Raw genomic sequence first — 21,116 nt, forward strand, 5'->3', positions numbered from 1 at the left:
GACAGCGTGGACGTGAACCGTATGTGCAGTTGACGGACTTTGAGCGAGGGCGTATAGTGGGCATGCGGGAGGCCGGGTGGACGTACCGCCGAATTGCTTACAACGTGGGGCGTGAGGTCTCCACAGTACATCGATGTTGTCGCCAGTGGTCGGCGGAAGGTGCACGTGCCCGTCGACCTGGGACCGGACCGCAGCGACGCACGGATGCTCGCCAAGACCGTAGGATCCTACGCAGTGCCGTAGGGGACCGCACCGCCACTTCCCAGCAAATTAGGGACACTGTTGCTCCTGGGGTATCGGCGAGGACCATTCGCAACCGTCTCCATGAAGCTGGGCTACGGTCCCGCACACCGTTAGGCCGTCTTCCGCTCACGCCCCAACATCGTGCAGCCCGCCTCCAGTGGTGTCGCGACAGGCGTGAATGGAGGGACGAATGGAGACGTGTCGTCTTCAGCGATGAGAGTCGCTTCTGCCTTGGTGCCAATGATGGTCGTATGCGTGTTTGGCGCCGTGCAGGTGAGCGCCACAATCAGGACTGCATACGACCGAGGCACACAGGGCCAACACCCGGCATCATGGTGTGGGGAGCGATCTCCTACACTGGCCGTACACCACTGGTGATCGTCGAGGGGACACTGAATAGTGCACGGTACATCCAAACCGTCATCGAACCCATCGTTCTACCATTCCTAGACCGGCAAGGGAACTTGCTGTTCCAACGTCCGCACGTATCCCGTGCCAGTCAACGTGCTCTAGAAGGTGTAAGTCAACTACCCTGGCCAGCAAGATCTCCGGATCTGTCCCCCATTGAGCATGTTTGGGACTGGATGAAGCGTCGTCTCACGCGGTCTGCACGTCCAGCACGAACGCTGGTCCAACTGAGGCGCCAGGTGGAAATGGCATGGCAAGCCGTTCCACAGGACTACATCCAGCATCTCTACGATCGTCTCCATGGGAGAATAGCAGCCTGCATTGCTGCGAAAGGTGGATATACACTGTACTAGTGCCGACATTGTGCATGCTCTGTTGCCTGTGTCTATGTGCCTGTGGTTCTGTCAGTGTGATCATGTGATGTATCTGACCCCAGGAATGTGTCAATAAAGTTTCCCCTTCCTGGGACAATGAATTCACGGTGTTCTTATTTCAATTTCCAGGAGTGTATTATTACCACCAACTTTCAAATCGCGCAATGACCACCTTTCAAAGATAAGGGAAATTAGAGCTCGTACTGAGGCGTTCAGACAGTCGTTTTTCCCTCGCGCGATCCGTGAGTGGAAAGACGGGGGAGGGCGGGCGGGGAGGAATATGACTGGCGCGAATTGTGCCCTCCGCCACACACCGCTTGGTGGCTAGCGGAGTATATATGTAGATATGTAGATGTAGAAGTTCCTTCCGAAATGTATAAGTTTCATTGGCCTCTTTATATAATTAATTTAAAAAATGTTTACTTCAATTTTCACGTATTAAAATTATGATCGTTATTATCATTGTGAATGTCCACATTGCTATTACTTTCTCTACGCAAAAATTGTGTCTGTCTAGCCGTGCGCTTTCACTCTGACCCGCTAGCATTGAACTTACAACAACATTAGAAGACAAGAAAAATCGCATTCCAGTGAAGAGTGTTGCAGCCCACGCTCTCGTCGATGGACCTTGTGTATTTCTTGGATGTTCTCTTAATTTTAGCTTGGATATAAACGACACTTTTTCACATGGAAATGGATGGTCACCGTTGCCATAGTAAGAGGTGGTAGCGGAGTTTCTAGTGTACCTGGTCTTGAAAGTTTTAATGATAGAGATGTAATTGCCTATCGTACCTATCATGTTTGAAATTGGTAGTAAAGATTTTGGTAAATCAGCTTATGACTCAGCATCTCCTCTTGTCTTGTATACTCGTAGCAAAGGAAAAATTAATCAAAATGAGTGCGCTTTCACTCTGACCCGCTAGCATTCTCCATTTAGGCGTACACTGAAACAAATACAGTTTCCGCACAATAAGCGGGAGTCCGAAGTCGTAGTAATTGAAACTGAAGAAATTATATATTAGGAAGTTGCTTCAAATTTTGTTGTACTGGCAGCAAATGACCACGCGGTTACTCTTACAGAAAAGTAAGCGAAATACCGACGGCGACATGCGACGCTATTTACACACTCGGTTACTACGATACGTTGATTTCTACTGCTGACAAGATATCGACGTAGCAGCTGTCGCATTGTAGCTGCGCGGTATGCATGTTTTACTGCAAATGAACCACGTAAACATGAAAGCCTACAGAATGCGATTTCGCGAAATTCGCACAGCCACTGACACCAGTGGACACCGCTTTTGAGGCCACACATTTCGCGACTCGCCACTTCCAGCTAGGCACACTGCTCCAGTAGTTAACTGTCTGGATGTCTGACTTAATAATACCGCGTCTTTCAAAACTGGCTCAGCTGTCCTACCTCTGCTGTTCACACGTCTGCCCTGTTGCACGCTCTCCTTGACACGTATCGCGAACGACTGCCCAACAAGAGCCAGCGCGGCAGCGGCTCTGACGTCACGCGGAACCCTCCCTCCCCCCCTCCCCCCCGCCACACAATGCTAGCGGAAGGCCAACGCTGCGAGTCGTGACCTTCGCGTCTTGCAGACTTTCTCCACGAACGACTTGCTGTGACTGACGTCATACAGTAATACAATACGCACCCGATGCACGGACAGCATCAAGAAGGATATGAAATTAGTGTCACCTATGAAAATGCCCTTGACAGATCCAAATGGCCGGCCGCAGTGGCCGAGCGGTTCTAGGAGTTTCAATCCAGAACAATGCGACCGCTTCGGTTGTACTGTAATGTAGATAAACTCAAAGAATGCAATGTTTCAGGGAGAAGATAGAAGAAAAACATGAGTACAATGAGACAACTTCCTCAGTGTGTCTACCGCAAATATTACGGGAATAATGTTTTCCTTTCTTTAACCATTCTTTGATACACACATAACATTTTCTCTTTTGTTTTGTTTTTCATTAACATGAGCCAAAAGGCTGCTAAAGCCAGGACATCGTTGTATCCTTGAACCATGTACAGGCGGGAGGATTTTGGGCGTGCTTGATCAAGCACGGTTGCGCAAGTGTGCTTGTCAAGCGCGGGACATGGAGCTCCTATATAATAGGCTGAATCGTCGGACATGTTTTTCCCCAACCCTGAGCAATCGGCAATGTTTATCTTGGGGGTGATGAATCTATACACGCAACTTTATACGATATTTCTTATAAAATATTTGATATTGCTCTTAGAAGCGTTCTAAACAGCAGTTAATGTGTATGGAGGTATCTAGAATGCCCTTTTCATATAACGGGAAGACTGAAATATAATAATACTTTGCTGTATGAATCTAGGCTCGCAACTTGCGTAATAGTTTGTAAATAGTAAATGTAACGAGTTAAGAACTCGGTAACAATGTCTTTAAATATGGTTGTTGTGTAGTAACAACCTCTGCCTATTTATCAATTTCTACCCACATACAGGCATTTGTAAAAGTGGTGTTTATTCTTCTTCCCTCCCCCCCCCCCTTCCGACCCCTCTGTGCAATAAAAATCTCGCATTTCCTGACGTACTTACTTGTGATTAAAAGAAGTTTTCTGTCACAGAGAAACTAATATTTACGAACAGTTTCATCTATCATTTCACGAGTATTCATTTCTACTTCATGATAGGTTTGTTGCTTGTTGAGTTGCGTCAAAACTCGTCACGTTACCTGTGCAGGTTCCCTCACAATGACCAATCCGCTATAAAAATATCTTAACTATCACTCGTCCTACAGTAGCCATATAAGAAATGCCGTTAAGTTGGATGTCTGTTTATGACAACGACATAAATACATCACAGCCGGCCAGGGTGGACGAGCGGTTCTAGGCGCTTCAGTCTAGAACAATGCGACTGCTTCGGTCGCAGGTTCGAATCCTGCCTCGGGCATGGATGTGTGTGATGTCCTAAGGTTAGTTAGGTTTAATTAGTTCTAAGTTCTAGGGGACTGATGGCCTCAGATGTTAAGTCCCATACTGCTCATAGCCATTTGAAACATTAGACCCAAATGCGCTCAGATGTGTCACCAAGCAAACTCTGCTAGTGTGGGATAAACGCTAACAAGGGAACCTCCCCACCGCACCCCCCTCAGGTTTAGTTATAAGTTGTCACAGTGGATAGGCCTTGAAAAACTGATCAGATCAATCGAGAAAACACGAAGAAGTTGTGTGGAACTATGAAAAAAATAAGCAAAATATACAAACTAAGTAGTTCATGCGCAAGGTAGGCAACATCGAGGAGAGTGTTGGCTTACGAGCGCCGTGGTTCCGTTGTTAGCGTGAGCAGCTGTAGAACGACAGGTCCTTGGTTCAAATCTTCTCTCGGGTGAAAATTTTAATTTTTTATTTTCAGATAATTATCAAAGTTCAGGCACTCACACATAATCAACTTCGCTCTCCAAAATTCCAGGACATGTTCAGATTTGCTTGGACATATACAGAATTTGACGGTCTACGCACGGAAACATTTCAAAACGTAAAATACATGTTTTGAAAGAGCACAGGGAGAACTGTGCGACTCGGAAACAGTTGCATTCATTTGATGCAGTTTATGTGACAAACTCTTATGTTTTCATCACTTTTTTTGGAGTGATTATCACATTCACAAGAAAACCTAAATCGGGCAAGGTAGATGAATCTTTTTACCCATTCACCAAGTGTACAAGTTAGGTGGGTCGACAACATATTCCAGTCATGTGACGCACATGCCGTCACCAGTGTCGTAAAGAATATATCAGACGTGTTTTCCTGTGGAGGAATCGGTTGACTTATGACCTTGCGATCAAATGTTTTCGGTTCCTATTGGAGAGGCACGTCCTTTCGTCTACTAACGCACGGTTTTGCGGTGCGGTCGCAAAACACAGACACTAAACTTATTACAGTGAACAGAGACGTCAATGAATGTACGGACAGATCGTAACTTTGCGAAAATAAAGAAAGTAAGATTTTCACTCGAGGGAGGGCTCGAACCAATGACCTTTCGCTCCGCAGTTGCTCACTCTAACCACGAGACCGCGGCACTCTCCTATCTGTTGCCTATCTTACACATGGAGTACTCAGTTTGTATATTTTGCTTATTTTTTTCATAGTTCCACACAAGTTCTTCCTGTTTTCTCGATTGCTCTGTGTTTAGTTTTTCAAGGCCTATCCACTGTGTCAATTTATAACTAAATCTGAGGGGGGTGCGATGGGGAGGTTCCCTTGTAAGAAGAAGTCATACGGCACATCAACAAAGTAGTAATAATGTAACATACCATTGCCCTTTATTGGGACGCATAAAATGATATGGCAGTTACTTCAGCAGACGTGAAAAATTCCTTGTTATACAGAAACTACCAGGAGGCACACAGCGCAGCTAAGTGCACGGACAGAACAAGGGCATATTAACTCCCCCCCCCCCCGCCCCTCCCCATCCCAAAAAAGTTTGTTAGGGAGAAATTACTCCTTTTCAGTTGGAAGCATTGTAGCAGTCAGTTCAGCCGTCAGATACAAAAACGAAAGCTAAAGATTTCAATGCTTGTGTAAAAACAAAAGATATTTGCGCCACAACAAAGAGACAATGATAAATAATGGGTTAAAGGTTTGGTTGGCAAACAAATGCTAGTCTGAGTCAAAATTAGCGCAAAGAGTGCAATGGCAGAAGTGTTTGATGAATTCGTAAATAAAATATCGGCAATGTATCTGACTAAAATTACTAAGAATTTCTCGTCTTATGTAAAGAAGCGATCGCGGAATACAAGGAGAACGGAGAGTGCTCAGCAGAGGAAAGGCATCTGGACGAGATAACTGTGAGATACTGCAAAGATTAACCGAAAGAATCTGTGCTCTGACAGCGGCAGTTTACTGCGCCCGAACTGGTGTAATATTGTGTCCTGCCCGCGACGTAATAATGTACTATTTTCCTTTCTTATCGAAATATCAAAAGTTAAAGATAGACTTTAATCTTTGTGTCACTTGACTGCGCTGCAAGTCAGCGAATATGTACGCCCAGGATAATGAGAACGGCGTAGCATTATCGTCTGTATTTTGTCCTGTATAAGAATGCGCGCTCGTCTTTTCTTTCTCTCTTTAGTCGCGCACCCTTCCGACAGCATCTTACGCTACCAGACTCCTATATTCTTAAATTTTATTTCAAATGAACTCAAAATGTACTCGTTTTAGGAATTTGTTTAGTTGCGTCATTATTATCGGCAATTGTAATTACCGAAATGATTTTACTATGAATATTTTTCTTTCGCTTCTGAACCGAGCTGAGATTACTGTAATTTCTACTTGTTTCACCGAAATACGGCACAATTCTTTATTTTGTTCAAAACTGTACGATTAGTGTTCGAGATGTCAGATGTCTGTATAAAAAACTTACTTTGTGAAATAATAATTGCTTAATTGGGATTTCCGCTTTCATTTCATAGTAACGGTCGGTTACCAATCCCCAATTTATAAAACGTTACAGATTTTTCTTTACTACATTTTTTCTTACGTTGTCAACGCGTTACCCACGAAATTAATTTAGAACTAATCTGAATTTTTCTCCATTCCCATGAGATTTTAAGATCGCTAACTAAATGTTTTTCCAGCACCTTAGGAGTCTACTGATCTTCACTTCAAACAACAAAAAAGGTAAAAAAGATTAAGTAAGTGATTTTTGTATGCGGATGAAATATTTAAATTAATTGTACTTTTCATTTATTAGCTTTCCTCCTGACAAATCAATTATTGATTACACATTCCAAAAAAATAACTAACTTATTAATTATTTATATTATTATCGGATGTTATTCAATCTGTATATTGAGCAAGCAGTAAAGGAAAAAAAATTCGGAGTAGGTATAAAAATCCATGGAGAAGAAATAAAAAGTTTGAGATTCGCCGATGACATTGTAATTGCGTTAGAGGTAGCAAAAGACTTGCATGGAAGTGAAACATGGACGCTAAATAGTTTGGACAAGAAGAGACTAAATGCTTTCGAAATATGGTGCTGCAGAAGAATGCTGAAGATTAGATGGGTAGATCATATAACTAATGAGGAGGTATTGAATATGATTGGGGAGGAGAGAAGTTTGTGGCACAACTTGATTAGAAGAAGGGATCGGTTGGTAGGACATGTTCTGAGGCATCAAGGGATCAGCAATTTAGTATTGGAGGGCAGAGTGGAGGGTAGAAAACGTAGAAGGAGACCAAGAGATGAATACACTAAGTAGATTCAGAAGGATGTAGGTTGCAGTAGGTACTGGGAGATGAAGAGGTTTGCACAGGATAGAGTAGCATGGAGGGTTGCATCAAACCAGTCTCAGGACTGAAAACCACAACATTATTATTATACCGGCAACGAAGGCTCAACGGTACCGACCGGCCGCCGTGTCATCCTCAACCCACAGGCGTCACTGGTTTTGGATCGGAGTGGTATGTGGTCAGCACACCGCTCTCCCGGCCGTATGTCAGTTTACGAGACCGGAGACGCTGCTTCTCAGTCAAGTAGCTCCTCAGTTTGCCTCACAAGGGTGAGTGGGTCCCGCTTGCCAACAGCGCTCGGCAGACCGGATGGTCACCCATCCAAGTGCTAGCCCAGCCCGACAGCGCTTAACTTCGGTGACCTGACGGGAACCGTTGGTCCTAGAGTACCGGGCAGTTGGGAACAAAAAAGTGCAGGTGATCCACGTTTTCGGGACGGACCGTTGACAACCGCAGTGAATCGTGGGCCTGTAACACTGTCGCCGGTCAGCTGTACAGTTACGGTGAGCTCGCCGTGTTTAACGCCTGCAGGAGCCTCAGTGTGCGGCAGGTCGGATACCGCGTTGCCCCAGGCGGACAGGAAGGCGTTGGACGGCAGCCCCGCAGCCTCGCTCGGAGAGCAGAATGCGGGGGAGGCGCGTGTGCAGCCGCGACTCTGCAGCACCTGCGCCAGGTGTAGAGGTCAGCCAGGAGCGCCTCGCTGGAGCGCTATTAGGGCCCTGCGTCATCACCTCCGCGTTATGCGGATCATCAGACAATCCATCTTATTTTACAGTCGCCGCAATAGGAAACTGTGGTACCGGCATCTGCGACGTCGGCGAGAATGCGCGATTAATACACTACTGGCCATTAAAATTGCTTCACCACGATGATGACGTTCTACAGACGCGAAATTTAACCGACAGGAAGACGATGCTGCGATTTGCAAATGATTAGCTTCTCAAAGCATTCACACAAGGTTGAAGCCGGTGACGACACCTACAACGTGCTGACATGAGGAAAGTTTCCAACCGATTTCTCATACACAAACAACAGTTGACCGGCGTTGCCTGGTGAAATGTTGTTGTCATGCCTCGCTTAAGTAAGACAAAATGCGTACCATCACGTTTCCGACTTTGATAAATGTCGGATTGTAGCCTATCTCGATTGCGGTTTATCGTATCGCGACATGGCTGCTCGCGTTGGTCGAGATCGAATGACTGTTAGCAGAATATCGAATCGGTGGGTTCAGGAGGGTAATACGGAACGCCGTGCTGGATCCCAGCGGCCTCGTATCACTAGCAGTCGAGATGACAGGCATCTTATCCGCATGGCTGTAACGGATCGTGCAGCCACGTCTCGATCCCTGAGTCAACAGATGGGGACATTTGCAAGACGACAACCATCTACACGAACAGTTCGACGACGTTTGCAGCAGCACGGACTATCAGCTCGGAGACCGTGGCTGTGGTTACCCTTGACGCTGCATCACAGACAGGAGCGCCTGCGATGGTGTACTCGACGACGAACCTGGGTGCACGAATGACAAAACGTCATTTTGCGGATGAATCCAGGTTCTGTTTACAGCATGGTGATGGTCGAATCCGTGTTTGGCGACATCGCGGTGAACGCACATTGGAAGCGTGTATTCGTTATCGCCATACTGGCGTATCACCCGGCGTGATGGTATGGGGTGCCATTGGTTACACGTCTCGGTCAGCTCTTGTTCGCATTGACGGCACTTTGAACAGTGGACGTTACAATTCAGATGTGTTGGTACCCGTGGCTCTACCCTTCATTCGATCCCAGCGAAACCCTACATTTCAGCAGGATAATGCACGAGCGCATGTTCCAGGTCCTGCACGGGCCTTCCTGGATACAGAAAATGTTCGACTGCTGCATTGGCCAGCACATTCTCCAGATCTTTCACCAATTGAAAACGTCTTTTCAATGGTGGCCGAGCAACTAGCTTGTCACAATACGCCAGTCTTTACTCTTGACGAACTGAGGTATCGTGTTGAACCTGCATGGGCAGCTGTACCTGTACACGCCATCCGAGCTGTGTTTGACTCAATGCCCAGGCGTATCAAGGCCGTTATTACGGCCAGAGGTGGTTGTTCCGGGTACTGATTTCTCAGGATCTATGCACCCACATTGCGTGAAAATATAATCACATGTCAGTTCTAGTATAATATATTGGTCCAGTGAATACCCGTTTATCATCTGCATTTCTTCTTGGTGTAGTAATTTTAATTGCCAGTAGTGTAGTTTAGTTTCTCTATGCACGAAGGAAGATTAGACATGTGGTACGAGAGAGTAAGTATGGAACAATTTTTCGCCAATAAAAACATTTCGCAGTGTGATAAATCAGTAATTGGACTTTTTTCTGGGTATTTTCACTCTGAGAATTAAGCCCCCATGCAGTATCTTTAATGCGACTTGTTATTATTCCTGTGTGCAAGTTTTGCGATCTTGGTTGGCCACTTTGCATTTTTAGTATAAGCATGTTTCACTGTGGACCTTTATGTGGGCAGTTCAGTTTTATTAAGCTTTAAGATCTCTTTGTTCTTTATGAGGTTGTGGTATGACGCGGCTGTGTAACTTTGGTTGCAAGTGTGTAGTGTTATTAGTCTCTTGAGACATGGTTAAACAAGAACGATTGTTTCTGATTGATTATTTACGGTGCCTACTATCAATGATTTTGGTTGCGGACGCAAAATAATATGATTCTTATTCGTGTTTATGTAATTCAATCAAAGTGAAGATTTTTTTATATTCTCGAGTTCACACCACATATAACTCTTACTGCACGTTTTTGTGCCCGGAAAACTTTAGCTTGGCTTGATGAATTACCCCAAAAAATAATCCCATATGACATTATGGAATGAAAGTAAGCATAATATGCCAGTTTTTTCATTTTTATATCCCCTACGTCTGACAAAATTCGCATTGCAAACAGAGATTTGTTAAAACGCTTCAGCAGTTCTGTGGTGTGCTCTTCCCAGTTGAATTTATTATCTAGCTGTAATCCCAAGAATTTGACAATGTCCACTTCTATCTTCTTGTCATCGTATGTTGGACATATACTCGTGGGACACCCCTTACAAGTTCTGAACTGCACGTATAAGTACGTGGTGTCACGTAACATTCCGCCAGTGTGGACGGTATTTGCTTCGTGATACATTACCCGTGTTAAAATGGACCGTTTACCAATTGCCGAAAAGGTCGATATCGTGTCGATGTATGGCTATTGTGATCAAAATGGCCAACGGGCGTGTGCTATGAATGCTGCTCGGTATCCTGGACGACATCATCCAAGTGTCCGGACCGTTCGCCGGATAGTTACGTTATTTAAGGAAACAGGAAGTGTTCAGCCACATGTGAAACGTCAACCACGACCTTCAACAAATTATGATGCCCAAGTAGGTGTTTTAACTGCTGTCGTGGCTAATCCGCACATCAGTAGCAGAAAAATTGCGCGAGAATCGGGAATCTTAAAAACATCGGTGTTGAGAGTGCTACATCAACATCGACTGCACCCGCACCATATTTCTATGCACCAGGAATTGCATGGCGACGACTTTGAACGTCGTGTACAGTTCTGCCACCGGGCACAAGATAAATTACGGGACGATAACAGATTTTTTGCACGTGTTGTATTTACCGACGAAGCGTCATTCACCAGCAGCGGTAACGTAAACCGGTATAATATGCACTATTGGACAACGGGAAATCCACGATGGCTGCGACAAGTGGAACATTAGCGACCTTGGCGGGTTAATCTGTGGAGCGGCATTATGGGAGGAAGGATAATTGGCCCCCATTTTATCGATTGCAATCTAAATGGTGCAGTGTATGCTGATTTCCTACGTAATGTTCTACCGATGTTACTACAAGATGTTTCACTGCGTGACAGAATGGCGCTGTACTTCCAGCATGATGGATGTCCGGCACATAGCTCGCGTGTGGTTGAAGCGGCACTGAATAGCATGTTTCATGACAGGTGGATCGGTCGTCGGAGCAACATACCGTGGCTCGCACGTTCACCGGATCTGACGTCCCCGGATTTCTTTCTGTGGGGGAAGTTGAAGGATATTTGCTATCGTGATCCACCGACAACGCCTGACAACATGCGTCAGCGCATTGTCAATCCATGTGCGAACATTACGGACGTCGAACTACTCGCTGTTGAGAGGAATGCCGTTACACGTACTGCCAAATGCACTGAGGTTGACGGACATCATTTTGAGCATTTATTGCATTAATGTGGTATTTACAGGTATCACGCTGTAACAGCATGCGTTCTCAGAAATGATAAGTTCACAAAGGTACATGTATCACATTGGAACAACCGAAATAAAATGTTCAAACCTACGTACGTTCTGTATTTTAATTTAAAAAACCTACCTGTTACCAACTGTTCATCTAAAATTGTGAGCCATATGTCTGTGACTATTACAGCGCCATCTATCACAAAGCGAAAAAAGTGGTCCAACTAAAACATTCATATTTCTTTACGTACTTCACGAATATGTAATAAAGAAATGGGGGTTCTTAAAAAAACGTAGTTGATATCCGTTTGACCTATGGCAGCGCCATCTAGCGGGCCAACCATAGCGCCAACTGGTTTCACCCTTCAAGCTAGACAGGTTTCAAATGGTTCAAATGGCTCTGAGCACTATGGGACTTAACTTCCATGGTCATCAGTCCCCTAGAACTTAGAACTACTTAAACCTAACTAACCTAAGGACATCACACAACACCCAGCCATCACGAGGCAGAGAAAACCCTGACCCCGCCGGGAATCGAACCCGGGAACCCGGGCGTGGGAAGCGAGAACGCTACCGCACGACCACGAGATGCGGGCAGACAGGTTTCGTTGTACAAATAACATTTTAAACAACATTCTTTCTTGTTTAAGACTACCACACAGGGTACACATTAATTTCTGATGACTTCTGCAGTACCTCTCGCTCAACAAGTCACCAATCCGTCTCTCAAACTCCACACTCCAATCCCATGCAACACAGCTTCTTTTAATGGTTTGCCTTCATATCAAAACGCATTTTACACTTAATTATCAGTGTCCTTTACTATAACATCTTCTGCCAATTTCTCGATTAGAACCTCCAATCAGTCCAACTAATGCTTTTAGACGCTTATCGACACACTACTTCCATTCAAGAGTCTCAATGTCTCTTTTCCTCTGATTTCACATTGACATTAATTTTCCTTGGCATAGTTCTTGAAATACAAATCATATACATGCACAGCTTTTACACACTTTTATAAAATTTGCATGTTTCTCATAAGATAAGTGATGTTAATAATTAATTGGATATGCACATAAATATACTGTCAATGAAATATTCCGTCTCAAACTGGAGTGTAATGCTGTACAATATCATATGAGGTGAAAGTCATGAAAAACTGCCAAAAAGAGGTAATTCCGAGGAGCAATCGAAGATCGAATCTCAGGCTGTTCCATTTCCAGTGGGGCAAGAGACAAGCCATGACTCTGCAATTAATAATGTACTAAATGATTACATAGTTCGAAAAAATTAGGTAAATACTCAGGTCTGTTAACAGCTTAATATGAATCAGGGGAAAGGACTAAGATACCGGTACATCCACTGTAAGTGTACATTAGGTTGCCTTCACTTTATATAACAGTAGTTACAATAATTTACAGTAAACAGGAAGTTCTTGTATCGTTTTCGTCTTTGACAGACGTTAGATATAAAATGTCTTTATTTAAATTCTATAGTTTCGCCATATAACTGGTTAGAAGAAGCAGAGCAAGAATTTTCCTCTTAATTTAATACAGAATCAATTTCAGTCAGTAAGTACTTAATCCCAGTGCATTAAAATACGCAGAGGAACTCTGGCATGCACAAATAAGGATCAAATTAATCACATAAAGAACAAATTAGTAATCTGAGACACTGGTAGTACCATATCGGTCACAGTTAATGTTGCCGTATCGGCTAGATTCTACCTTTATACACTCTACAATGAAGACAGTCCTTTGAGGAGAGCTCTCACGGCGATTACAACGACGATTCTGCAGCCAGGGGCTCTTCATTCCTCCTTTTTGCCAGATTTCTCTCAGCTGAAGAACACAACTCCTGCCCTAAACTGACGATTTCTGGATTCCAACATGCAAGTACTCTGTACTTGAGAACAGGGAGCGCTGTTTCGTTACAAATGAAAAGCACAAACAGCAGTGGTCCTTGCATCATTGTGGCAATATGTACGTAGTACACAATCTGTGCTATGTCTTGTACCTGGTGGAAAGCAATTCTAATGATTATACCAATCCCACTTAAGAAAACGGTCTTAACTGACAGGTAAATGAGTTGTGTCTTCGAGCCGAGTTTCGTATTACTGGAAATACTGAGTTTACGCATGGATTTGTTGGTACGCAGGTACATGTATCCAATCAGTCCGAGACAAACCAAATTGAAAATTATCGACAGTGAAATCCCCGTGAGGTATATTATCCGGATGTGTAAAAGAAAATATTTGCTGGCACTTTCCATAACTATACTTGCCGTGCACACTATAGTCCAGGTTATTAGCACACACAGCACCTGACGACAGAATATCTTTCTCGCTTCAGCAGGTATCAGGTCGTTAGGAAGCCTGAGATGGCGAATGCATGCGTACATTTGGTAGCAGAACGAGTTTAGCCAGATACAGCTGAGAAGTGTGAGGGCGCTATCGATTAGTACCATCGTAGATAAGTCGGGGACACCTGCCACACGATACACAATCTCAGAACACAGGATCTGGACTATACCCGTAATCTGAAAGGACAAGAATATCATACCGGGCAAATTACGTAACTGGGGAAGGTACACATACGCTCCAGCAGTCAAAATGCGGAAAATGATGTTCAGTCCTATAAATGACATTTCTAGAGGTTTTAAGCCGTCGATTTTAAAATCTTTGTATTTCAAAGTGGCACTGTTTAAAGTGTCTTTGTACCGCAGCGTTCTCTCCGTTGGCTTTCCGTACCATTTGTAGTCCATGTCAGCCCACGTTGCATTGGCCGTCGTCGTGTACGATCCATTTGTGTAAAATCTGACGACACACAACTCTGGCGGCGTAGAGGAAGAAAAATCGCGACACTTCAGCAGCAGAATAGCTCTGGAGACAGAGCAGATGGCGTCTGTGGCGTTCGACTGCAGGCAGGACTGATCGTCAGGGCTGTCGAAATAGCAGCGAGCATCATGTATGGACTGTACCACACTGAATGGGACGTCCTGGCAAATGCCCAGTGAGTTGACAGCCATCCAGGCTAAGAGGCAGAGGTTGACGTCCGCCCTCTGCGTGTAGGCCAGGTAGCTGGTGACGGGAACGTGGGGCCACCTCTGCACCATGTCGTCCCACAGCTGCTCGCGGCACTGCCGGCGCTGCTGGATGGTTTCTGGTGGCGGGTCGTCCAGTGGACACGTGGGGTGGTCCAGGGCGTCCGCCAACAGCTGCATGCAGCCGGTGTCCACGGAGAGCGTGGCGCTGCTTTTGTCCTCCAGCTGCCACTCCTCATCTGCAAAACAGTCGCAGCAAGCATGTGGTGCTCGTGGTCTTACCGTACCTGAACTCAGACTGTCTCCAGGCGATAAGCTTGTGTCCTTGTTTAACTAAACAGTCGATGGGCTGTATTTAGAAAAGGTTACAACCAACAAATATGCAGGGTAGTTACCTTGAATGGTTTAAGGTTCAAAAATGGTTCAAATGGCTCTGAGCACTATGGGACTTAACTTATGAGGACATCAGCCCCCTAGAACTTAGAACTACTTAAACCTAACTAACCTAAGGACATCACATCCATGCCATGCCCGAGGCAGGATTCGAACCTGCGACCCTAGCAGCAGTGCAGATCCAGACTGTAGCGCCTAGAACCACTCGGCCACCCAAGCCAGCAATGGTTTAAGGCCTAATGTCAACATAAATTTCGGAATTCAGGAGATTTAAATATAGTTTTCTTAAAACATCTGCACGTAAAAAGGAGCTAGAGTTATTATTTAGATGTTTTAATCCAGTATCAATTTTTAAACTGATGTGCACCGATTTATGGGAATGAGAATATTTTTATAGATAGTTTTCAGGTAGGAACAATTAACATGTGACTACTTGCTAATCTACTGTCTGATTATGAAGCACAATTATTAATGGAAATAATATCGTGACTTACATCACCGAGGTGGATTCATACAAAGCTTTGAGGCTTGTTAATGACAACAGTATGCAGTGCTTTAAGAGGAAGTTAAAAGGGGGGATGCTAATGTGAGATTCAGTCTATTCCACAGAAAATTCGAGTCGATATTTTAAAGTTGCTCTCCTAAAAATTTATCGAGATATTCCATCAAAAAACAAGTAAGTCATCAATAACCAGCAGAATTAAAAACTCATCCAATAGGCACTAATTTTAGCTTTGCTGAGGTTGTTTGTTAATGGTTGGTTGCTACACAAAAGATAATAACGAGGAGAAGGAACACTTTCCAATACTTTGTTTAGTTTATGGGAAATGTGGTGTTATTTTCATACATGTACACCAATCCCAGAGTTTCTTGACCTCTACAAGGTTACAGACGCCATGTAAGAATGTCTCTGACTCTGCTGTGAAGGAAGGATTGGTAGAGCTGAAGGCATTTTGGCAAGAGGAGTGTGAGTAAGCTCGGCTAGAGGTGTTGTGATTGCATGCATTTCAAAGTGTTTACAGATGGAGTCCCATTGGGCCAGCCAAATATTTTGGGAGGATTATTGTACAAATGAAACTTCCTGGCAGATTAAAACTGTGTGCCGGACCGAGACTCGAACTCGGGGCCTTTGCCTTTCGTGGGCAAGTGCTCTACCAGCTGAGCTACCCGAGCACGACTCACGCCCCATCCTCACAGCTTTACTTCTGCCAGCACCTCGTCTCCTACCTTCCAAACTTTACAGAATCTTGCAGAACTAGCACTCCTGAAAGAAAGGATACTGCGGAGACATGGCTTAGCCACAGCCTGGGGGATGTTTCCAGAACGAGATTTTCACTCTGCAGCAGAGTGTGCGCTGATATGAAACTTCTTGGCGTGAATCGTGCTTGGGTAGCTCAGATGGTAAAGCACTTGCCCACGAAAAGCAAAGGTCCCGAGTTCGAGTCTCGGTCCGGCACACAGTTTTAATCTGCCAGGAAGTTTCATATCAGCACACACTCCGCTGCAGAGTGAAAAGCTCGTTCTATTGTACAAATGTTTGGTAATCACTCTCAGTTGGTTTGAGGATAGGTCCAGCAATCCACCGAAAGAGGTTGGGTTAGGCAAGTATGATATGTACGATGGTGTTGCTTTTAGACAGTGTATGTTGACATAAGGTAATCTGGTAATTTTGCAGACTGTCAGCAAACTCACTCCATCATACAACTTTGGCAGGAGAGCATCTATCGATTTTCAGATCTGTGGTAGTAATATACATGAAGATGATGTGATGAATGTGAATGAAGAAGTCATAGGGTCAGATACAGATTAATGTTAGATTCTTCAGATTACTGTTAAGGATGAGGTGCTAGATTGGGGATACATCACTTGCATCCAATGGCAACCTAACCTCAGGGTTTGTGGTGGGGATTATGTTGTTTGTCGATTCTTAGATGAGAAGTGGATTGCGTACTTTGATCATAAGAATTACATTAATGCATGAATGTCATGTTCAGAAAACATATGGGTGAAGAGGATTTTATAGGAGCTAAGAGAATATACAGTATGGACAGGAAGTTATGCCGCTGGCATACCATGATGGGTTAGGTGATGATGCAGGTTTAGATATAGGTTTGTGTCTTGGAGTAGGGAGAAACGTAGGAGGAGTGGTTCTGGAAGTAAGTGATTTGCACATTAACATGGAAAAGGAACAGGTCTGTTATCGTTAACTGATGGACACTACATGTAGGTTCTAAGTGACTGGATGTTGTAGAAAACAGTGTTTTTAAAACATGTGTCTTTGACAGTGGGGATGGGACACAAGGAGTTGTTGAGATGAGAAGAAGGTAAGATTGATTTAGTGGATGATATCCTCACTTTGCATGTATGGAGTTATATGGGATCGTGGATGACTGTAGATGATGCAAGTGAATAATCATTGTACATTTCCACACAATTTATGGGGGTGGATTTGTTTATAATGGAGATAGGTTGGACGGTTTCTCTAATTTCGGGTCTGACAGTCATTACATTGGATAAATTTTTACATCTATATTCTTGTGGCTAGGATTTAGATGGTTCTACACAATGGCAACGACAGATTATCAACGCTTGGTTAATGATACGATTGCATATTCTAGGCATGGATTTGGTAAAAATATGTTGTGTGACGAAGGATCTCACGAAAGATCTAAAGCTGAACATGTCGATAGCATTTTGAAGATCACTTCTCAAATTAGTAAGTTCTCAACAGCCATGAGTGTACAAACATGGAGTGGGTGCGTCCCAGTGCTGAACCTACCTACAATGCTGATATGAGCTGGAATACGCCGGCTGTAGTACACTCCTTGCTTGAACCAGTGCTCACGATAGAAGGAGTAAACTGCGTCAGCTAGACCAAACATCTGTGATGCTTTTGGCTGTTGCTCCTCACACTGTGCACTAAAGTCGTCGAGAAATGAGAGGTAAACTTCATGGTGGAACAGCAGCCCATGATTTAGCAGTGGTTTCCTGTAACAAACAAGCTCAAAGCTTAAAAGCAAATAAAGAAAGCTAATAAAATCAGCATATCAAAGCATGAAATGTATATGCATTTATGTGAAATTATCCAGAATGTGACTTAGACATTAACATGGAAAGCGAATGGGTCTGTTATTGTGTGAATAAATGAAACTTACTGCCATGTGGAAATAATATACTGGACTGGGACAGAGACTAGAGCAACATGGTATCACTCCAGGAGCACATATAAAGTAAGCATTCCAGCTAATGGACCAACTTCGAATTATGAAAGCCCAGTGTGCAGCAGAGGAAATGACTAAAGAAGCAAGAGGCACGAAAGGAAAGAAGCTTTTAGATTTGCAGCATGATGAAGAACAGGATCCAAATAACGCTTACGGGCTTGGCGTTTCTAGGAGCTAGCAGGCCTCCAAGTGTGACTTAACATCAAAGGAAACGTTACAACCTGATTTCCTGAAAATGACTTTTTTTCTAAATATTTAACTCATTATCTCAGGAACTGTTACAGATAAGTACGTCTAATTGTAAACTATGTTACCTCTTAGTATACTGCTGCTGTGGACCACCAAAACATTTCTACCTATGATGGATTTTTACTCACAGAAGCAAACGTGGACTTAAAGAAATGAACACAAGTCATAAGTAACTAATTATTTGTCTGTATAGTATGATTCTGGCCCTGTAATCAGCAAAGGAGTGAAACTACACTTCCCAAATATTTCAGATCTCTATCTGTCACAGGTTCTTAGATAATGGGTCATTGGTATCGCAAATCAAATTTAACACTGTAGATACAGAACGTATGTACTGCCATTAAAAGTGTGGCGTGTTATTATGAATTGGGGCAAGTGTCGTTAAATAAATGGGTGCTGTTTTATTTTGAATTATGGCTGGTATCTAAAAGTTAATGGGACGCGTTATACCAAGAATCCTAGCTAGATAAAAGTGGGGGGGGGGGGTTGTAACACCAAAATCGATATTCACTGTTTATTGGTGGACTCTGAAATACGAAAATGCAACACTAACAGAAAAATTTTCAGAGCCTGTTGTACAACAAGAGCCATGGATACGTATGCCACCACTTTGTTAATTTTTCACAGGAAACCGACACTGCCACCGCCTTCATCACAAATTATAAGTTGACTGCTGTATAACCACATGAACCAGTCATGTGTTTTATTATTCCATGATAAGTCGGGGTTGTGCAGAATTTGTTTTGAGTAACTATACTTTTTCCTTAATCGTTTACCTAGAGAGGTTTCTACCCCATGTGCTATGACATTTCCGAATATCCGATTTTAATTAACTGAAAAGTAATTGTTTTCATTCCTTACAATTAATAAACTTTGTGGAGTAGTAAATTTCATAACTATTCTGTGGGCCTTATGTTTGAAGTACGCCACATATTTTTCATGTAAGGATAGTTAAATTGCGAAGTGATGATCTAAAGTGTTTTTCTTAAATGATGTTCTTATAGAAATACCAGTAACGTATTAAAGTTACATGAATTAAACTGGGATCATTCACAATAGTTTACTAGCTAATTAAATCAAAACGCCAGCACCAGGTTTATTTACTGTACAGGTTTGTATATAAGAGTGTTTACCTTTTAATCCATACAGTTTAAAGTGTTTCTCATATTGTGGATTAACTGAAACGTTTAGCTTTGGTCTGAGTCAGTTTATAGAATAGTTTCTGGTTCCCCACGCCAGTTTTTGTGGAAGTTTTGTTGTATACATTGCAATAAAAGTACTAAAGAAGTGCAGCTGTGATTCTTCTAACTTGTGTGTTCTATAATAACCGACTCACTGCTATGGTACAAGCTGTGACAGATCTACATATCACATGTTTCATTGCAGCTGTATAGTACAACGAATTGAATCCTCCTTCATGATACAAACAGCAATTAGAATAGAGAATCCAATCATCTGAATACAATTCCATTGACAGTATTTTCCAATAATGAAACGGACATGGGATTCTCATTTCAAAGTTAGTAGTGCTCCACTGTTAATAAACTTTTACTTGTAATCATCATTAGCTTTCTGCTTTAACATTAAGGCAGTATGTATTAATGGGAGTCAGTTGTAGCGAAATACCTGGCGACTGTTCTCTTTACATAACTGCAATTTACTTATAATTAACAGAACCTTGGTTCGAATTCCGTTTGTTCTGTTATTGCCTTTTTTCAATAGTAAACTTCTCAAGCAACGAAACTCAGTCTTATACCTTATCCTCTAAGCACAGTCCCTATGATTTTCCAATCCATTCAGAGGAGTAATATCACGGGAATTTGTTAATTTGGTAAGAACCAGTAGTGTCGTACTTTGCTCTTCTAGTGATAGGGTTATAACACTGTCAGGTAAAGCGCTACGTGATATTTTATTAAGAGATGTTTGTTATACGATGGAGACTTACTTTGGCCACGTTAATATTTAAAGAGAAAGGATTGTTCAGATCTCTGTTTTTTTATACTGATGTACTACGTGCGCAATGTTGGACGAAACCTTCATTATATTCTCCTGTTAAGCGCAACAAAATTGATAAATTCTTTTGAATCATGCAGCTGATAATGCTAAGGCTTCGATGCGATCATCTAGTGATGATTCACATTACAAGAAATTATAATTTAACATATGCAGTCTTATATTTCTTCCTGAGAATCAGTTCTGAGCACTTTTTATTGCGTCAGAGATGATCTGATGGGGAGAGTAAGGAAAGGTGGCAAGTGCATAGTGTGAGATCAAACAGAAGATTACTGCAGAAAAAAGTGGCCACTTATTACAATCATACGTTGAACACTTCACAAAACCGTCCAAACAGTGTACAAAGTGAATCATGAATTAAAATCGGTTCTGAAATGATAATTAAATGGACACCCTAGCTGCAAACGGGCGTTGAAGTATTTCATTGGGGACATGTTGAAAATGTGTGCCCCGACCGGGACTCGAACCCAGGATCTCCTGCTTACATGGCAGACGCTCTATCCATCTGAGCCACCGCGGGCACAGAGGATAGTGCGTCTGCAGGGACTTATCCCTTGCACGCTCCCCTTGAGATCCACATTCCCAACATGTCCACACCACTACATTCGTAGCCTGTTTGCAGCTAGGGTTTCCATTGAATTATACAATTAATT

At 43.2% G+C, this 21,116-nt stretch overlaps 1 protein-coding gene across 5 annotated transcripts in view; it reads right to left on the reverse strand.

The window, feature by feature from the left end:
- Positions 1 to 21,116, reverse strand: part of LOC126213208 (uncharacterized) — a 572,957-nt gene that overhangs the window by 518,470 nt on the left and 33,371 nt on the right. For 2 of the 5 annotated variants that reach the window (XM_049940844.1, XM_049940840.1), the window contains 2 exons: positions 17,760 to 17,968; positions 12,615 to 14,826 (listed from right to left, as the gene is read on the reverse strand). In XM_049940844.1, the coding sequence (XP_049796801.1) occupies positions 13,325 to 14,826; positions 17,760 to 17,968 (1,711 nt within the window). In that variant the 3' untranslated portion in view covers positions 12,615 to 13,324. Of the gene's footprint in view, positions 1 to 12,614; positions 14,827 to 17,759; positions 17,969 to 21,116 lie in introns of those variants that run through there. The other 3 variants (XM_049940841.1, XM_049940842.1, XM_049940843.1) reach the window with 3 other exon arrangements.

Source organism: Schistocerca nitens, chromosome 11, assembly GCF_023898315.1.
Source record: "Schistocerca nitens isolate TAMUIC-IGC-003100 chromosome 11, iqSchNite1.1, whole genome shotgun sequence".
NCBI lineage: Eukaryota > Metazoa > Arthropoda > Insecta > Orthoptera > Acrididae > Schistocerca > Schistocerca nitens.